The sequence below is a fragment of the Populus euphratica genome, unplaced genomic scaffold, assembly GCF_000495115.2.
Source record: "Populus euphratica unplaced genomic scaffold, PopEup_1.0 scaffold294.1, whole genome shotgun sequence".
Classification (NCBI taxonomy): Eukaryota; Viridiplantae; Streptophyta; class Magnoliopsida; order Malpighiales; family Salicaceae; genus Populus; species Populus euphratica.
Genome location: NW_011500176.1, coordinates 263,483 through 281,884, shown reverse-complemented (window position 1 = coordinate 281,884; position 18,402 = coordinate 263,483). Strand labels below are relative to the sequence as shown.

Sequence of the window (18,402 nt, the reverse complement as noted above, 5' to 3'; positions counted from 1 at the left end):
ATCTTTAATTGTTTTGTTTTAAAATGACGTAATAAAATGAAATGAATGTTTATTTTTATGTTTTAAAATAATAAACATTCATTTCATTTTATTACATTACCAAACGAAATGAATGTTTATTTTTATGTTTTAAAAACAAAAAAATTCATTTCATTTTATTACATTACCAAACAATTTTAAATTAATATTTTTTAATGTTTTTAGATATTTTAATGCATTAAATTAATATTTTTTAATGTTTTTAGATTTTTTATGCGTTAATATAAAAATATTTTTAAAAAATATTTTTAATTACATTATCAAACACAAACACCCTTGAAAGTGTAAAACAACAGAGCAAATAAGTTCAAAAGAGATTGGAATTGCAAGAGAATAGGGTGCGAACCTGGAGATGAAGAAGACAAAAGAGAACATAACGAACACGAAGAGAGTGAAATAGCCGAGGCTATCCCTTATCTTTATACATATCTCGTTAGTTCCCTATAACCTTATCTAAGTTAGAATTCAAGTAGTTTGAAAACCCTTGTTTTTGCATTTCTGTTTTTGAAAAAAATAAAGAAAAATAAATTTTTTTTTCTTTAAATTAATTTTTTATGTGCATTTTCATATTATTTTAGTTTTCTAATATTGAAAATATTTTTTTAAATATATATGTGTGTGATTTCAATACATATTCTAATAAAAAAATTTAAAAATAATTGATATCAAAATATCAAACTTGCTCTTAATGGATTTTCTATGGATGCACTCTCTTGTATGGCTATAGATACCAAACATTCAATTACCTAGAGATTAATTAATGGTGTGTTTTGAAATATAATAGTGATTGTAGTTTAAAGTATCATTTATTTTAAAATATATATTTTTATTTTAAAAAATTATTTTTAATATAAACATATTACAGTAATTTGAAAATATAAAAAAATAATTTTAAATAAAAAAAATTAAATTTTGAAGTATAAAACTAACCAAGGTCTGTGGCACCACATGGTTATCAATGCAAGAGTTGATGGAATTATTCTCCAGTTACTGTGGTAGCTTTATAATCAACATAGAACTGTGTGCATTACGAGCATATAGTAGTGATCACTAACACATCCACACTACCCCGAAGTGCCTTGAAACATAGCTTCTAGGTTTCAAAGGATTCATCGTGGTTATTTGTTTACGTGATTGGATTAATTTTTAAAACAAATAATAAATGTTTGTTGTTTGGTAATATAAAATTACAATTTACTATTCATTTAAATTTAAATAAAAGCACGAGTATGTAAAAAGCAGCTATTACTTGCTTGCCATAAACCTGTGGAACACGGTGGAGAGTAAAGTTTATTGTTTATGGGAATACTGAAATTTACTTTTTATTATTTTAGTTTTTTTTCGGTAGATCAAATTCGATTTAAACTAAAATGCATTGAATTGAGTTTGACGTGGTTATAAAAATTAATTTTTATTTTTTAATTATATTTTATTTAAAAAATTAAAAGAAAATCAATTAATGATGTAATATTTACAGAATTTAATTATAATTATAATTTTATTATTTATGATATTTTACATGACGTTATTGCATGTTTAAAAAATCATGAAAAATATAGTTTTTATCAAATAGATTTCATATATGATGAAATTACATATAGTTTAATAAAAAAATAAAAAATATAGTTTAATAAAACAATAAAAAATATTTAATATTAGTATTATTTATTTCATGATGTAATAATAATAGTTAAATCTATAATATTTAAATTAAATTAAAAACTATTAATATTCATATATTTATATATAATTATTTTATAACTTTATTTTCAAAAATATTTTTAATGAAATATGTTAAATTATTTTTATTAAGTCTTAATATTAACCATAATTTTAATTAAATATATATTTTTATAAATTAATTTTATATAAAATAATATTTTTTAAATCATAATTATAACAGCTGTTACAGACTAAATATGATAATAAACTCAGTACGTTTTACCAGCTCCGTGATTATGACAGCCCACCTGGTACCAACATGGATGCATGGTGTCTGTCATACTGCATCACCACCCTCCACGTTCCTAGCATCACCCCCTACTGCTTCTGTTATCACATCATTTACCTGCAAATTAATAATCATAAACAAATTACAAGAGTTGCCACCTTCTCCCCTCTTTCATTAATAAAATTAAGAGTTAAATTGTTTTTTTTTTGCCCTTGATTGAGAAAATTTATGCCTCTAGTTTGAAGCAATTCAGTCTTTTTCAATGATCCGTTGTTCATTAAGAATCATTCAGAGGTATATGTGTGATTTCAACCTTTTTGGAATAATAAAATGACTTATTTACCTGAGATAAAAAAAAATATATATACAAACTGTTAATCAAAAAATTTATATCTTTTTATTCTTTGATAAACAATTAAAAGATTTTTTTCCCTTTAAATAAGAAAAAAGAGGGGCGCATGTAAAAGGTTCTTTACATCTTTTTATAGGGGTTTTTATTTTTTAATTCTATATTTATTTATGAAAATAAATTTTTTATGTTGAATAATTAATTTTAAAATTTTAAAAGTTATTGATATGTGATACTCACGTATTAACACATGGAAAATACTTATATTTTTTTAACATGTATGATACCTTTTGTTTTCCAAATATGCCATTGCACTATGTTATTATTATTAGAAATATCATCTTATTTTTTTTATGATGTGGCACGTGTATGATATATAATTTATTTTTGATGATTTTTTTCCCTCCCTTACCCTTAAAATTACACTTCAATTCTCTTTATTTTTTGGTATTTCAATGAGTCCAAATATTATTTGTTATATATTATTTTTTTTAATTTTATCCCTTGTCCTTTTATTAAAATCTTATTGGATTTTAGATTTATCATTCAATTAAAACTCATGGTGTATTTTCTTCTCAATTTAGTCCATATTCTTTTAATTTTTTTATTTTATTAAAGTTTTTTTTCCTTTTCAATTTAGCCTTTCAATCAAAATTTTTTTGTTACTCTCTATTTTTATTATTTACAATGCTTTCATTCTAATGACTGGGTAATGGATTTGAATAGTTTACAGAGTTGACATCTTTTTTTTGGTAATTTTTTTTTGTTTTATTATGCAATGTGTTTTTTTAAAAAGTTGCTTCATAGTTTTTTTCAATTTCATTTTCATTGGATCATCATAATCTCATGATTTGAATTACGAGTTTTGCAGGATGACTCACCCCTTATTACCTAAGTTATATGTATATTGTGCTAACTTGGGTTGAATTTAGTTGTTTCTTTGTTATTTTTTTCTATTCAGTTTTGAGTTGAATTTGATTGTTTCTTTGTTATCTTATTTTATCTAATTTTATACTTCTAAGGTTTTTTCCCAAGTTTTTAAAATCTTTATATATGTATATCATGATTTATTTTATCGTCCAATTAAAATAAAATTAATTTATTAAACCCGGGAGAACGTATTACTCAAATCATTTGTTTTTTTAATTATTTCTTTCAAATATATTTGTAGCATCCAGACTATCATTGTGTTTTTTCTCGTGGGAGCATTAACTAAGATATACATGATAATTCAGTTAAGAAATCACTTGATTTCAATTTTAATTTTTATATTTTTTAAAAGATATTAAAAAATAATTTTTTATTTTTAATACCAACATATTAAAACAATCTTAAAATATAAAAAAATCAAACTGCTTGGATCCCAACCTCCAACTGATCACATGCTTTAAGTTAAAGCAAGGTGCTGCAAGGTTGCTGCATTGAAAAGGGGCGGTTTTTTTTTCTTCTTCTTCTGGTTACACGACGAGATCCACCAGCATCATTCTTCTTCGTATGCCCCGCTTGACCAGACAGCACGCCCTCAAAAAACCTTATTTCAAGCTAATTACAACCATGTTGTCCATTGCGGACACAATCCCAGTTCAGGCCTGGGGTGGAGGAAGCTTATAGATGCATGCTTGCTGATGAATTTTCTTATCACATTAAACTTTATATAGAGTATAGAGTACTCACTGCCTATCTTTTTTTTGTAGACATTGTTGTCACCATATTGAAAAATTATAATGAATTTTTGATATTAATATATTAAAATTATTAAAATTTATTAAAAAAATATTAATTTGATGTTTTTTATTTAAACACGTTTTTAAAGAGTATTCAACAGTAATTTCAAACACGTTATCAATGACTGACGGTGCATTTAATTTTAAAAAAATAAATGGATGATAAGTCATTAAATCACTAAATCCATTTATATTATGCTGTCACCGATTCAGATTTTCAGCCATCTTTAATGGCTAATAAGTGGGTTCAAGGTTTTTTTAATTTAAAATACTTATTTTAACTTGAAAATATTTATATAAATTCTATAAAAAAATTATTTTAATTTAAAAACACCATAAAACTACTCCAAAAATAAAAATATAAATCAATTAAATCTGCTCCCTTTTCATTCATGAAGCTCTAACCTATCCTTTAATATTATTTATTCTGATATAAATAATAAACTTCCTGATGCTAAGATAAATGCCAGTACCTTCTCCCTCCTCGCAACCCTGCCACGACGATTCTCGTGCGCGCATGTTTTTCAGAGCCATCGGAGAAGCCAGACCCCCACCTGAATCACGATCGAACAGGAGGCATGCCTGTCGCTTGCAATTTGCTCCTCCCGGACCAAACATTTTCACCGGTTACAAAAAAATCTCTCTAATCCAGTGCATGATTTTTGCTTTATTTTTTTTTATTTCATCCCAATATTCGTCTTAAAAAACATGATATTCCATTAATATTTATTTATTTTTTATTTTATTTTTATAAAAATTTAGTAGGAATTTCTGCAGAGTGTTCGCAATCTGGGTATCATCTCCCATTTATTAGGAAAGGTTATAGATCCAGAATCCAAAAAATAACACAAAAATTCTCAAATGAAGATAAAAAAAGAATGAAAGTAAAAGGTTAATCGGATTAAGTTAATATTTAACATTGTAGTTATGATTTGAAAAAATAAATTTTAAAAACTATATAATTCATGACTTTTTTTAAATAAAATCTCAAGAAATAAAGTATAGGGTAAAACCGTAGTGATTAATCAAACAATTATATATATATATATATATATATATTTTCATTTAGTTTTTCCTAAGTTTACCATTTTTGTTTATAATATGCTGCGTGCCCCTTTTGTTTTTAAAGTGCAATGAAGGTGGTCGATTACTTTATAATATATAATTGACACATAACTGGTACCTTAATTATTTTTGGTCGCAATTAAATACAATAACATGGAAATAAATCTGTTTTTAATATGAAAAGAAAACACTTTTTAATTTTTTATTAAACAATGAGAGAAATACAGTATATATACAATTAATACCACGCAAACTAATATGAAAAAATAATTATACAAAAAACCAAAAACCTAACAATCAGGAAATTAATTCTAAATCCCTAAAAAGAAAACCAGGGAATATTTACACCAAATATTCAAGGGCATTCTTGTATTCCCATAATCTCTTCTATCATACATGTAATAATAATAATAATAATAAACTCATTATTTCGATTTGAAAGGTAGGGGAGGTTGTTGACATGCTAGATCTTATTTTAATAATAATTGGCTTGGAAATTAATTATTTGACTTGGCGTAGAAAAAACATATATGTCTTTAGCTTTTTCCTGAATAAACAGACATGTCCATCCACGCACCTTCAATATTTTTAAATTCAATAACTAGCATATGGTGTCGGTGTTTTTATTCCTCCTCTGGTGCCGTCCTAACAAAGGCGAATCTTAATATTTTACATTATTAAAATAATATATTTCATTATATGTATTTTAGTTAAAAATATATTAAAATAATATATATATTTTTTATTTTTTACACCAACACATTGAAATCATAAAAAATATCTAAAAATATAAATGCTCTTATTAATGGCATTTTTTATTTCGAGATAATAATTAGTATTTTTAGGATTTTGTTGAAACCAAATTAATAATCAATTCCAAAAAATAAAGAAGCTTAATATCAAATGCATTTTAAACCATTTACCCCTTGCTTTTTTTTTTTTTAATAGAATTCTTTTTTCAGTCGTTAAATAAGTGGAAATTGTGAAAATAAAAGGAGGGGCAGATTAGTCTTTAAAAAGAAATAGCCGTTAAATAAAAAATTTGAAAACCATAATACTCCAACAAGAAAATAAAATTATCAAGTACGAATGTCCCACGTCAGCATCACATCATCACAAGCGTTCCCTCCCTCCGTCCCTCTCTCGTCCATGCTAATAACATTTCTTCTTCTCTTCTCAAATAACAGCAAAATAAATTCACATTAGAGCAAAAAAAAAAAAAAACTAAAAATTAGGGTTTTGCTTTCAGTTTCAGATCTGAATCACAAATTTCTATTTCACATGGTAGATCTCTCTCGTCTCGATTAAGAACTTCGTCTTGTAAGTTCGTAAACAAATTGAATTTCACTGGAATAATTGGGAATCAAATTACGTTTCATGTTCTGTTTTGGATTCGGATTCTATCCTCCTTGTAAGTTCTGCTTCTCTAAAAAATTAATTAATTTAGTAATTTTTGTTTTAATTTGTTTCTGCATTGCTAATTTTGTTTTGCTTTTAATTTGTGTGTGAAGCGGTGGTGATAAATAGATCTTGAAAATTGGCTCCACAGAGGCGATCACAGCGCCACATGGGCGGCAAGATGCAGCAAACGAATGCTTCTGCTGCTTCCACCGCACTCTATGATCATGCCGCCGCCGGTGGTTCCTTGGGCCCCTCTGCTGATGCTGGTGATGCGGTCATGGCTAGATGGCTTCAGTCTGCGGGCTTGCAGCATCTGGCCTCTCCCTTGGCTTCTACTGGTATCGATCATCGCCTCCTTCCTAATATTTTAATGCAGGTATAAAAAGGAAACTTGATTCACTCTTAATTCGCGTTCCTTGTAAGTTGATGGCGGTTATTTGTATTGCCGTGTGTACTGATTATGATATTTGAGGGAAAGGAATATACATAATTTGTTGTGTTTATGGGTTTTGGTGCCAAGAAGTCACATTTGGAGTGCGGACTTGTCGTATTTTCCAGCTCATTTTTTTTCTTCATATACTGGATCAAGTTCTTGATACACAGTTGTTGTTCAATCTTCTTTATGTCGAGTTTTCTACCTATGAAATTCATGCTTGTTGTCCTTGGTTTTCGAGTATCAGAATAAGTAATCAAATCCAGTTTGTTGCATGTGCTTGGATGGATTTGTGGTTGTGCTTGGATCTGAGTCGGATGGTTTATTTTATGTATTTGTTAAAGGGTTATGGAGCACAATCTGCTGAAGAGAAACAGAGGCTTTTCAAGCTTATGAGAAACCTCAATTTTAATGGAGAGTCTGTTTCTGAGCCTTACATCCCATCTGCCCAAACTTCAGCTGGTGTTTCTGCCTCAGATGGCTTTTATTCTCCTGACTTTAGGGGGGATTTTGGAGCTGGCCTTTTGGATCTTCATGCTATGGATGATACAGAACTTCTATCTGAGGTACCGCATCTAACTTGGTGGGAAGAATTTATGTATACAGCTTTCATGGGTCCCAACCTTAAAATGAGCAACCAGTAAAAGTAATGTACTCATCTTAGTTCCTTGCACCAAATTGTTTACTTACACTAGATGATAGGTGGTATTTTTATTTGCTTCTCCCTCTTCAACGTGTCAGTGATGTGAAACTTTGTTCACATTCAAGTATGAAGAACATGAGGAAAAATAGCTGTCTATTTGATGATGCTCTTTAAGATAGTGATATTGCCTTTCGATTTTGAACCATTCCACAGTCCCTCTTCTGTCCAATAGTGGGCCTATCTCTTTTTTTTTTCCCCTTTTCTCTCAAGGGGAAGCTGGTAGTAACTGACTCAATTTAACTGGAAGTAGGTAGTAGTTGCTGACTCTGGAATTGGATTCAGGAGTTTAGAATCACTCATTGAGGCTATGGAATTCTGATAAGGCCTTGTTTCTCTTTGATGGATTTTTCCTTAGCCATTTTTCCTGCGCTGTTTATCACTTCATTCATGCTAATATATTCGTTGGAATGTTCAGTATTGTCTTTTCTCTCTCTCTCGTTGTTTTCTTGATACTGGGAGGATACTGCCCCTCATTCCTTTTTATTATTGTTTTTGTAACGTTTTCAGCATGTCATCTCAGAACCATTTGATCCATCACCATTGATGCCTGGTGTTTCAAAAGGATTTGAAAATGACTTCAATTTGACTAGTAGCAGACAGCAAGGAGAGCAAACTGATGCAGATTTGTCAGTTCCATCCCCCACTAATGAAAAGGAGAACAGCACAAAGGAAAATAATGCGGCAAAGATTAAAGTTGTGGTAAGTTGATTTGTAGGATTGTAAGTCTGCGTGTTCTTCTATGTGTTCATTTGAATGCCTGCATGCAGAAATGTGGTTGAGTTGTGAGCACGTGATTTTGATGTGAAAACTTATCATTTTTGTTGGGTGAAGAATTGCATCATTGCTGATGATATATACATAATTTGCTAGTTTTGGTGAATTTACTGCTATATCTTCCAAGCTCAACTCTCAGATTCTTCTAGTATTTTGTCCTAACTTAGCGTACGTGTCTTGCTATTTGTAGTATTTAGGAGAAGCTATCTTAGATGCCTTGTTTGTTACTCAACTAAACTAAGTCAATCCCACACCTGTGGGTTTTTAAGTAGAAATGTTGGTGCCATGTGCAATAGTGCTTTTATTTTCTCTTCCTAGATAGTATTTGCAGGATCACAGTATACTAGGTTACTTGACAGACCAGGCAAACATTCTTTAATTTTTTTTTGGTTTCTAACATTCTGAATCCTTTCTCTTCAGCCTTGGTGAATACCAGCATACGGATGATATCCTGTTTGTCATTTGCTTTATTCACAAGCACACAAGGAAAAGTTTCCTGGAAATCTTTTAATAATATTTGTGCCATAGGTACGTAAAAGACCACTAAACAAGAAGGAGCTTGCTAGGAAGGAGGACGACATTGTAACGGTGAATGACAATGCTTTAACTGTCCATGAACCCAGGCTAAAGGTTTGTTTCCTTAATGTTGTAAAAAAGTCTTACAGTATTTCGTAAGATTTTTTATATGCAGGTTGGAATTTTTTACTGAAGTTGTCCTGGTATTCTGTTCTCTTCCTCTTCATTTTTCATTTTCAGAGGTCTGATGTTTCTTTCTGATATGTTAGGTGGACTTGACTGCATATATTGAGAAGCACGAGTTCTGTTTTGATGCTGTTCTGGATGAGCGTGTCACCAATGACGAGGTAATGTTTTGCATGTGGGGATAAAAGTTGAAATGTAGCAACCACTATGAAATCATGCTTGGTTTTAGTCACAAGGAAGTGTAAATCGGGGATAAAAGTTGAAATGTAGCAACCACTCTGAAATCATGCATGGTTTTAGTGACAAGGATCTTTAATAATTTTTGCTATTATTTTATTTACGAGAATGTGTGAATCATGGGAGTTTTTAAATGAGCTATTTATTTTATACCTGTATTCAGCTCTTATGACATTTTTTGCTCCAATCCAAATCATCTTTCTGCATGTTATTATTGAAGCAGTGTCCCTTTGTAGTTGCTAATTGATTAGCTCAAAGAAATGATTGCTTCCCTTGATGAAACAGGTATATCGGGTTACTGTGGAACCAATTATTCCCACCATTTTTCAGCGAACAAAAGCCACATGTTTTGCATATGGTCAGACAGGTAGAAATTCTGTCTTATGGTTCTTGCAACAGATGCTTGCTATATATGTTTTTCCCATCATGTCCATTTTTTTTTGTCATGGCTACATTTTCACATATAAAATGTCCCAGTTTAATGTTTTGGATCTATGTTTCCATGTTTCCTGGAAGAAAAAAAAACTAGATTTTCCCTGCTGCACTTGCTCTTGTTTTCATCTCCTGCATATTTATTTTGGTTTCCTTTGAGGTGAAATGTGCATGGTGGGACAATCCATTTCTTATTTCTACTTTGAAGTTTTCTTTTCACAGATGCTGCCTCTTCTGAAGCTAAGTTAAGCTCAAACTGTTGTGGATAACTGAAATCCTGACACTGCTTTTATTTCAGGTAGTGGTAAGACATTCACAATGCAGCCCCTGCCTCTTAGAGCTGCTGAAGATCTTGTTAGATTGTTGCATCAGCCAGTTTATCGTAATCAGAGATTCAAATTGTGGCTTAGCTTCTTTGAAATTTATGGTGGAAAACTCTTTGATCTTCTCAGTGAAAGAAAGTTAGTATTTCCCTGTTTCTTGTTGGTTTATTTCATTTGTCTTCTCACAAGTCGTGTCTTCAGAACTTTGTATCAATTAGATTCAATTTGTAATGGGGTAAAGATGACTATGAAATCTCTGCTGATATTATTCCTCACATGCACCATGTGTTCCTTGGGTGCTTGCTATTGTGACTTGAAGTCACCCTTTTATGAGTTCATCTGATGTGGTTGTGGCATAAGAAGTAATAAAAAGGACATTTTTTTTGACAATCATTCTATAAGATTCATTTTCTGTGTATTTTCACTTTTCACTTTTTAATTTTGGCTACGTTAGCAACTTAATTTAATGGAAGTAACCATAGAAGATGCATTGTCCCTTGTCAACCATGCATTATCTTTGCTGTATGTTTTCTTCAGAATAATTTTTATGTGTTTATTCATGTATCTAAAAGTCTTAAGCTGTGAATGGTTAATGAGTTCAACCACACATGCTGAATGACATTATTCTTCTCAATTAGGAAACTTTGTATGAGAGAAGATGGTAGGCAACAAGTTTGCATTGTTGGACTGCAAGAATTTGAAGTTTCTGATGTACAAATTGTTAAGGAATTTATTGAGAAGGGGAATGCTGCCAGAAGTACAGGATCTACTGGTGCCAATGAGGAATCTTCAAGGTCACATGCTATTTTACAACTTGCTGTTAAGAAGCACAGTGAAGTAAAAGACTCCAGGCGGAACAGTGATGTGAATGACTATAGAAGTGGTAAAGTTGTTGGGAAAATTTCATTTATTGATCTTGCTGGTAGTGAACGAGGTGCAGACACCACTGACAATGACCGGCAAACAAGGTATCCTTATCTGCACTACACTTCTATTTCTTCTTTTGTTCTAACTGCAAGTTTGTCACTATAGTTTTTGACAATTACTTAGAGTTTTTAAGAATCTGTTTATTGGATTCCATGCTGATCAAATATGATCAGGTGATTATTTTATAAACAACACCGAGGCCTCTTTTTGGTGCACCACTAGTGTGCCAATAGGGTGGGTTTCCTCTGAATTCTTCTCTGTCCAGCTTGGTCTGTCTAAAGATTTTGGGAACGGAAAAATACGAGTTTCTGTGGAAGAGATGCTAAACACTCATTTGTTATGACTTGTTTGGTAAAGTTAATGTGGGGAAGAACCTAAAGGATTTAAAAGTAAATTCATAAGAAATCAATAAAAATTTCTAAATTTTCTAGAATGAATATTAATAAAGACCTTCCCATTCTTTCTGCCCCTCTATAAGTGTTTAACTATTAAATGGATTTGGCTTTTGTGATGAAAACTGGTAGCTCTAGCTGTTGCAATCAAGTTGCCTCTTTGGCATTGCCTGGTAAATTGGGCTCATCAATCAGCTGAGTATCGTTTACACTTGCTTAGAACTCATTGAGCTTGAGATGGAGAAGCAACTTTTCTTCTAATTAAGGTGCTGGACTTTAGATTGTATTATCTAGTAGTTTTAGAAGAGCCAGGTCTTGTTATTTTTTTGGTATCTTGATCCATTTGAATGTTGATGTGAGCATTCTGTTTGCTGTGGGGTTATTTAAAGATTTCATAAGAGATCCACCTTGGGACTTCAAAATCTTTTGCATATCTTTTTTTCAGTTCCTGGTACCAAAACTAGCAATATAAGTTCTGTTCCTATTGATTCACCAAAACTATCTTGATCTATTTTAATGTTGATGGGTGAGCATTCTATTTGCTGTGGGGTTATTTAAAGATTTCATAAGAGATCCACCTTAAGAATTCCAAATCTTGTGCATGCTTTTTTTTTTTTTTTCCCATTCATGGCCCCAAAACTAGCAATGTCAGTTCTGTACCTATGGATTCATTCTCCAGATGCTACCTTAAACTTCATAAACTAGATTGGGATTGTCATCATGCATGATGTCCATCCTTGTGGTGACTGATGATGGATATCTTTTACTCATTGCAAAAAGTTATCTTGCCTGATTTGGCAGTTAAACAATCACTAGGTCTTTGAATTAGTTGTTGCAAGGCAAGCTTGGTTTTGCACTTCTTGATGCACCTTTTGGTTCTTTGCAGGATTGAAGGTGCAGAAATCAACAAGAGCCTTTTGGCTCTTAAGGAGTGCATTCGTGCTTTGGACAATGACCAGATCCATATACCATTCCGTGGGAGCAAACTCACAGAAGTACTCCGTGATTCCTTTGTGGGCAACTCTAGGACAGTTATGGTCTCTTGCATTTCCCCAAATGCTGGCTCATGTGAACATACACTCAATACATTGAGATATGCGGATAGGTAAGTGTGATCCTATTGCCTCAACTGAACATAGTTGCAGTGGTCTCTTGTCTTCTCCTTGATGATAAAGCATGCTTATTTAAATGAACAGGGTTAAAAGTCTTTCTAAAAGCGGAAATGCAAGAAAGGATCAGGCTGTAAGTTCATTACCGCCAACTAACAAGGATGCTTCCTCTACATCATCACTGCCAGTCTCCGTTGATGTTGATGATGTTTATGAGCAACAAGAGGTCAGGGTGCCAGATATGGGTAGAAGGGTTGTAGAGAAAGAAACTCCATCTTACAATCCTACTGTTGATTATGATAAACAGCCCTCAGGTTTTTCCTTAAATGAACGAGAAGAAAATGGGTTGAGTTCTGGCATAGCAGACAGGGAGAGGTTCGAAAGTAATAGTTCCTATGGTGGTCTGGCAAGTCAAAAAGTCAATTCATCATACACCCAGCACTCAGCTGATACAGAAGAGAAAGTGCCGAAGGTGTCTCCACCTCGCAGAAAAATATCCAGGGAGGAAAAGTCAGAAAAATTTGGAAACTGGTTCAAAAAAGATGGCAGTGGATCTGATCTCCCCACTGCAATCCCAAAGCAGCAGAGTACAGGAAACTATAGTGCAAGTAACACTGGATCACGACAGTACAAACCGGATCCTCCTGTTGGGAATATAAATGCAATACTTGAGGTTGGTAGCATATTTGGTATTTATACTAATTTTGTGGTGTCTATTTGAAAGTTTGTAATGCCCTCAGTTGACCATTTTATCGGTATTTTTTAGGAAGAAGAGGCCCTAATCGCTGCGCATAGAAAAGAAATTGAGGATACAATGGAGATTGTTCGTGAAGTAAGTGAATGCCAATCCTCTTCCCTTGCTCAAATTCTGAAACATGTTTTAAGCTGCTTTGTGATAACTCGGGTGTTTCTTTCTTCATTCTCTTTTCTTTTTTGAGCTCGGGGTGGGGGTTCAATTTGGCATTGAAGATGCATGCAGTGTTTGTCGACGTGGTCGAAACTGAAAACTTCTTCTTCTTGTTTTTTGAAATTAATTTTTTTATATTTTCAAATTATTTTGATGTGATGTTAAAAATAATTTTTAAAAAAATTTAAAAATATTATTTTAATATATTTATAAGCCAAAAACACTTTAAACCACAGCTACTAAAAATATTATTTTAATATATTTATAAACCAAAAACACTTTAAACCACAGCTACTGCCATTACACATCCGTGTAATCCTTAAGTTTTAATTGCATGGTTACCATCCGTGTGCTCATGTTGTGTGGCATTGGGTACACAGGAAATGAAACTGTTGGCAGAAGTTGACCAACCAGGCAGTCTCATTGACAACTATGTAACCCAGTTGAACTTCGTGCTCTCACGCAAGGCAGCTGGCCTGGTTAGCCTCCAAGCACGCCTCGCTCGGTTCCAGCATCGACTAAGAGAACAAGAGATACTTAATCGGAAGAGAGTCCCTCGTTAATGCTGCACTTTCTTTACCTGCCAAACTTAAGGCTGTCTTGTAATTCCAAATCTCTTGTATTTCACTACTACAATATGATTTTGTCCTTGTTGATTCGATATAATCAGCTCCCAGAAATGGAAATTTAATTTCAATTACCTGCGTATAATCCCCTCGCATAAACCCAATTTTAATTCTTGCAGTCAGCTGGCCAGGAAAAGTGTTTGGTTTTTGTCATGATCTGATGTGGCAACTCGACTGCCTTCAACAGCCAGGCTTCCAACTGTTGTGGTGGAGCGGGATTCACGTTAAAGGTAACTGGAACATGATTATTAATGGAATTAAGAAAGGAGAAAAAAAAACCTGAAATAGAAAAATTTCTTGTTCTCCTGCAATTACTCTTCTTCCTATTCCACTATATGCTTTTAAGCGTTTACAAGAAAAGAAACCTCGGAGCAATATGTGAAACATCAGAAGTCTCAGATCATGCGTTAACTGAGGGAATTTACACGCCCACACACCCAGAACAGCAAAAGAATACCCAGTAACTACAGGCAATCACTGCCTGTTATGTACGCAAAGAAACCAAATAGAGCAAGGTAGCAAAACCAGGAAAGTGACCAGTTTTCCCAAAAGAACACAGAAGCCAAAAAGCCTGACCATGCATCTCTTCCCCCCCAAAGCAGGACTTCTATCATTACAATTATGAACCCACCAAGGGATGGCTACAATAACTACTAGGCTGAATGAATCAAACGGGTAGAGTAAATAACCAGCCACAGGTCCTGCCTTGTTCAGTGTCAACATTGGTTTGCATCATTGCACAAGGAATAATCCTTTAACCCCTCAAGCCAACAGGGCAACCTTGAACTGCTTGCCTTGCTTTGCTACCACATTGACACCTGGACGGAGGCCCAAGGACACCCTCTATTCACAAGCAAGGCAGATCTGCTGCCTGCAGAATCACTAATACAAAATAATGGATATTGAGTAGCACGTTTACACTTTCAATCAGTCAGCTTTCAGTCTCAGAATTTCCTTGGCTGTCCTCAACCGAAAATAGGGCATGTGCTCCTGCAAAACAGAGATATACAGATTTGAGTTCACAGTTGACAACGATTACTGGTTTCCTACATAGTATAACAAGATCTGTTTCCCGGCTGGTTCATTTTTTAGAATTACAAAGAAAAAGGTTTTATTGTACCCAAGGGAGAGAAAAAAAAAGAAATGAATGAGGTTTATCTTGTTTTTGCAATCTGAACCATTCCCTTGAAAAAGGATCCCCTCTTGGCACGTCAACCAGTTGGTTCATTGGCTTGAAAACTTGAAGAAAACATGAAATGATATTCACCACAATGGGGGCCACCAGACAAATAGAGGCCATTGCTTATCTATGACAGGTAGGTGGGCTTTCAAAATTCCATATTTTTAAGCTTCAACAAATGCAGGTCAATGACTATAAATTAGAGACCTAAGCAAATCTTTCGATACAGAAGAAATACATCAGCACTTTCAAAAGCATAATCACCTTACCTGGCCAAAACACAGTCCTACACCTCTGCTAGAAAAATCAGCATATTTGATCATAAACACACCACAGTCATACCTGCTTATATGGAAACATGTTAATACTAGAAATAGTTGATAGTAAAAGCTTATTGTGGATTAAGGTATTCAGCAGTGTACATGAAGGAAATATACTAGTTCGTTGAGGAAACTCTTAAAAACTAGAGGCCATTGCTTATCTATGACAGGTAGGTGGGCTTTCAAAATTCCATATTTTTAAGCTTCAACAAATGCAGGTCAATGACTATAAATTAGAGACCTAAGCAAATCTTTCGATACAGAAGAAATACATCAGCACTTTCAAAAGCATAATCACCTTACCTGGCCAAAACACAGTCCTACACCTCTGCTAGAAAAATCAGCATATTTGATCATAAACACACCACAGTCATACCTGCTTATATGGAAACATGTTAATACTAGAAATAGTTGATAGTAAAAGCTTATTGTGGATTAAGGTATTCAGCAGAATTGAATTGGGAGAAGCCATGGGAGCAGGTTGAAGCCACACATGCAGTGTACATGAAGAAAATACACTAGTTCGTTGAGGAAACTCTTAAAAACAGTTTCATCGTAGAAAAGAATAGATGAAGATACTAAGGGACTTAGACACCTCAGCAGTGAAGCATCAAAAAGTAGCCCCAGTGTAAATTTGCTGCGTGGTTTCTTCAAAACAGCTACAGCATAGACAGGAACAAAACTACTGAAACTCAGACTAAGTGAAGCAGTAAATTGAGATTCTTTTATCAACTGATCCATCATGTTCTAAATACTGGGGAAGCATTCACTATACACATGCCTATTTGTTTCCTTGATTCTATACTAACAATGAATATGATTCAGGACTAAGAAACCACATCCTAGAACTTAACAGTACATCACATCCTAAAATTTTAAATCATATGACATTAGATAAGAGAAAGTGTAGCATTTAAGACAGGTGGAGAAAGAAAGAGAACAATACGTTGCATCCATCTTCAGGCATGTTAAGTTTATTCTGACTGCTACAGACCAATTTTTCAGGAAGATAACTCACTGACAAGTAGAATCACGACTGTAGAGCTGATTCTAAACGTAAAGCCAGGGAGGAGACCATGATCAAGGAACATTTTCCAGAGATTTCTTTCATTTATTCATACAATATCACAACAGCCCACAAAAAATTTTAGTCCACGGGATCATGATAGAACTGAATAGTGAAGGCCAGTCCATTAAGCTAACCCTGATTATTTTGCCTCTGAGCCTTAGTTCAGTTAAGTTGTATTTCTTTTATGATTCATTCTTTGTTGTATAAGCTATGCTTCTATAACAAGGTACTTCTTTTAGATCCTCTAACAAGCTTCAGAAGACGTGGTAATTTAAAAGAGAAATCATTTTTTCTTTATAACTGATAATGGAGAAAATATCTTGCACTTGATTCCAAAAGAAGAATACTACAAAAAAAGAATACACACCCGTTCTGCTGTTCAGGAAGGTCTTCAACAAATTCACGCTCCCAATTACTTACGTCAATGTCTTTCTTACTCTTGTCTTTCACTTCTTCAGCATAGTATTTAGCCTGGACACATCAATTAAAAACATCAGCCAAGAATTGAAGAAGTTGTGAGTAAATATCATAGTTCAGCATTTTCCCACATATTTTTCATTTCCCCCTCCTTTTCAGTTTTGCAACTGCCAGAAATAAGCATAAAGATTTGGAGCCACTGAAGTGCTAGATCACAGATTCACAACGCAAATTTCCTGAATACAAGACAACCATCTTAACACTACAAAACCACAGCTGTTGCAGGGATAGAAGTTAAGATTTGCAACCTTAACTCCATAACATACATGAGCAAACCCACAATCCTTGATACAGTTACATTTTTTATAAATCCTTAATTTACAAACTTTATAAAGTAAAAAATCAAAGAAAAACCTTTTTGTTATCAACTGGACTTGAGAGTGTCCTTTTTGTCATCAACTAGACTTGAGAGAGTAAATTTCGCAAATAATTATACCAATTCCAAAACCTAAACAACTTTCAGAAGATCACTGAACCCTTTGTGAGATGATTTTATAGCATCAAAACATAGAAAGAATCATATGCATTGGTTAGTACTTCAAAAATAAAACCCCTCATCCCAACATTAGAAGCTGTCTATATAGTTGGATCAAGCAAGCATCAACTACGCACTTCGGGAAAATTGGAAAGGTATAAAGGGCACAGTCCATATCTTTCATTATGTAATCCAACCTTTTAAGCTTCAGGCTTCCAATATTAACAGTTAGGTCATGGGGACAGGCTTTGGTCAAAAACAGAAATGGCTGGATTCAATGGTCCATTAGCTTCTAAAGTAATCATTAGGACAATCAAACAAAGGAACTCTCAATGGAACCTTGTCACTTGAAAATTAGAGAGATTAATGCTTTAGCTATGATGCCCTTGGAACTAGTTAGGAATACATAGAAATCAAAACAAAACATACCAAACTTTCAAGAACTCTGATGTCCTTTCCTTTGAGTGAATCGAGATATTGGAACTTGTGATCCTTATTATTAATGATTGCCAAACACCAATGTATCTCTTGGTGAACAGGGACAAATATCTGAGCACAAGCAAAAAATGAGAATATGCGCAACTTACAGTGAACAAAAATAAGTAGTCAGAAAATGGAAAGGATTTGCATTGTTTTACTTTGTCACAGTCAATCAAGAAATATCCCAACTTTTTTTCCGTCGTCCATCTTTTGACAGCTCTATAATCAAAGCCACCCTTACCTCCACCTGTTAACTGGACATAAACATTTAGGATACCATTCAGAGCTTCAAAAAAAAAAAAAAAAA

General features: G+C 33.1%; 2 protein-coding genes across 4 annotated transcripts in view; one reads left to right on the top strand and one right to left on the bottom strand.

Moving 5' to 3' along the window:
* The first annotated feature begins 6,256 nt into the window (after positions 1 to 6,256).
* Positions 6,257 to 14,168, top strand: LOC105111447 (kinesin-13A-like). Of its 3 annotated transcripts, none has more exons than XM_011006799.1 (13): positions 6,257 to 6,412; positions 6,640 to 6,905; positions 7,307 to 7,528; positions 8,173 to 8,364; positions 8,968 to 9,069; positions 9,225 to 9,302; positions 9,664 to 9,745; positions 10,109 to 10,271; positions 10,772 to 11,101; positions 12,339 to 12,557; positions 12,649 to 13,234; positions 13,328 to 13,393; positions 13,849 to 14,168. In XM_011006799.1, exons 2-13 carry the CDS (start codon positions 6,696 to 6,698, stop codon positions 14,029 to 14,031), a joined length of 2,433 nt encoding a protein of 810 aa, XP_011005101.1. In that variant the 5' UTR covers positions 6,257 to 6,412; positions 6,640 to 6,695; the 3' UTR covers positions 14,032 to 14,168. The 3 variants fall into 3 exon arrangements, with proteins under 3 accessions (XP_011005101.1, XP_011005100.1, XP_011005103.1); XM_011006798.1 differs by having other exon boundaries at positions 6,257 to 6,539; XM_011006801.1 differs by lacking the exon at positions 6,257 to 6,412 and having other exon boundaries at positions 6,758 to 6,867.
* A 223-nt stretch (positions 14,169 to 14,391) lies between these two features.
* Positions 14,392 to 18,402, bottom strand: part of LOC105111449 (ubiquitin-like-specific protease ESD4) — a 6,009-nt gene continuing 1,998 nt past the window's right edge. Inside the window, exons 4-8 of the mRNA XM_011006803.1 lie at positions 18,254 to 18,396; positions 18,045 to 18,164; positions 17,031 to 17,134; positions 15,898 to 15,970; positions 14,392 to 15,084 (exon numbers count right to left, since the gene is read on the bottom strand). Of these exons, the coding sequence (XP_011005105.1) occupies positions 15,022 to 15,084; positions 15,898 to 15,970; positions 17,031 to 17,134; positions 18,045 to 18,164; positions 18,254 to 18,396 (503 nt within the window). The 3' untranslated portion in view covers positions 14,392 to 15,021. The remainder of the gene's footprint in view (positions 15,085 to 15,897; positions 15,971 to 17,030; positions 17,135 to 18,044; positions 18,165 to 18,253; positions 18,397 to 18,402) is intronic.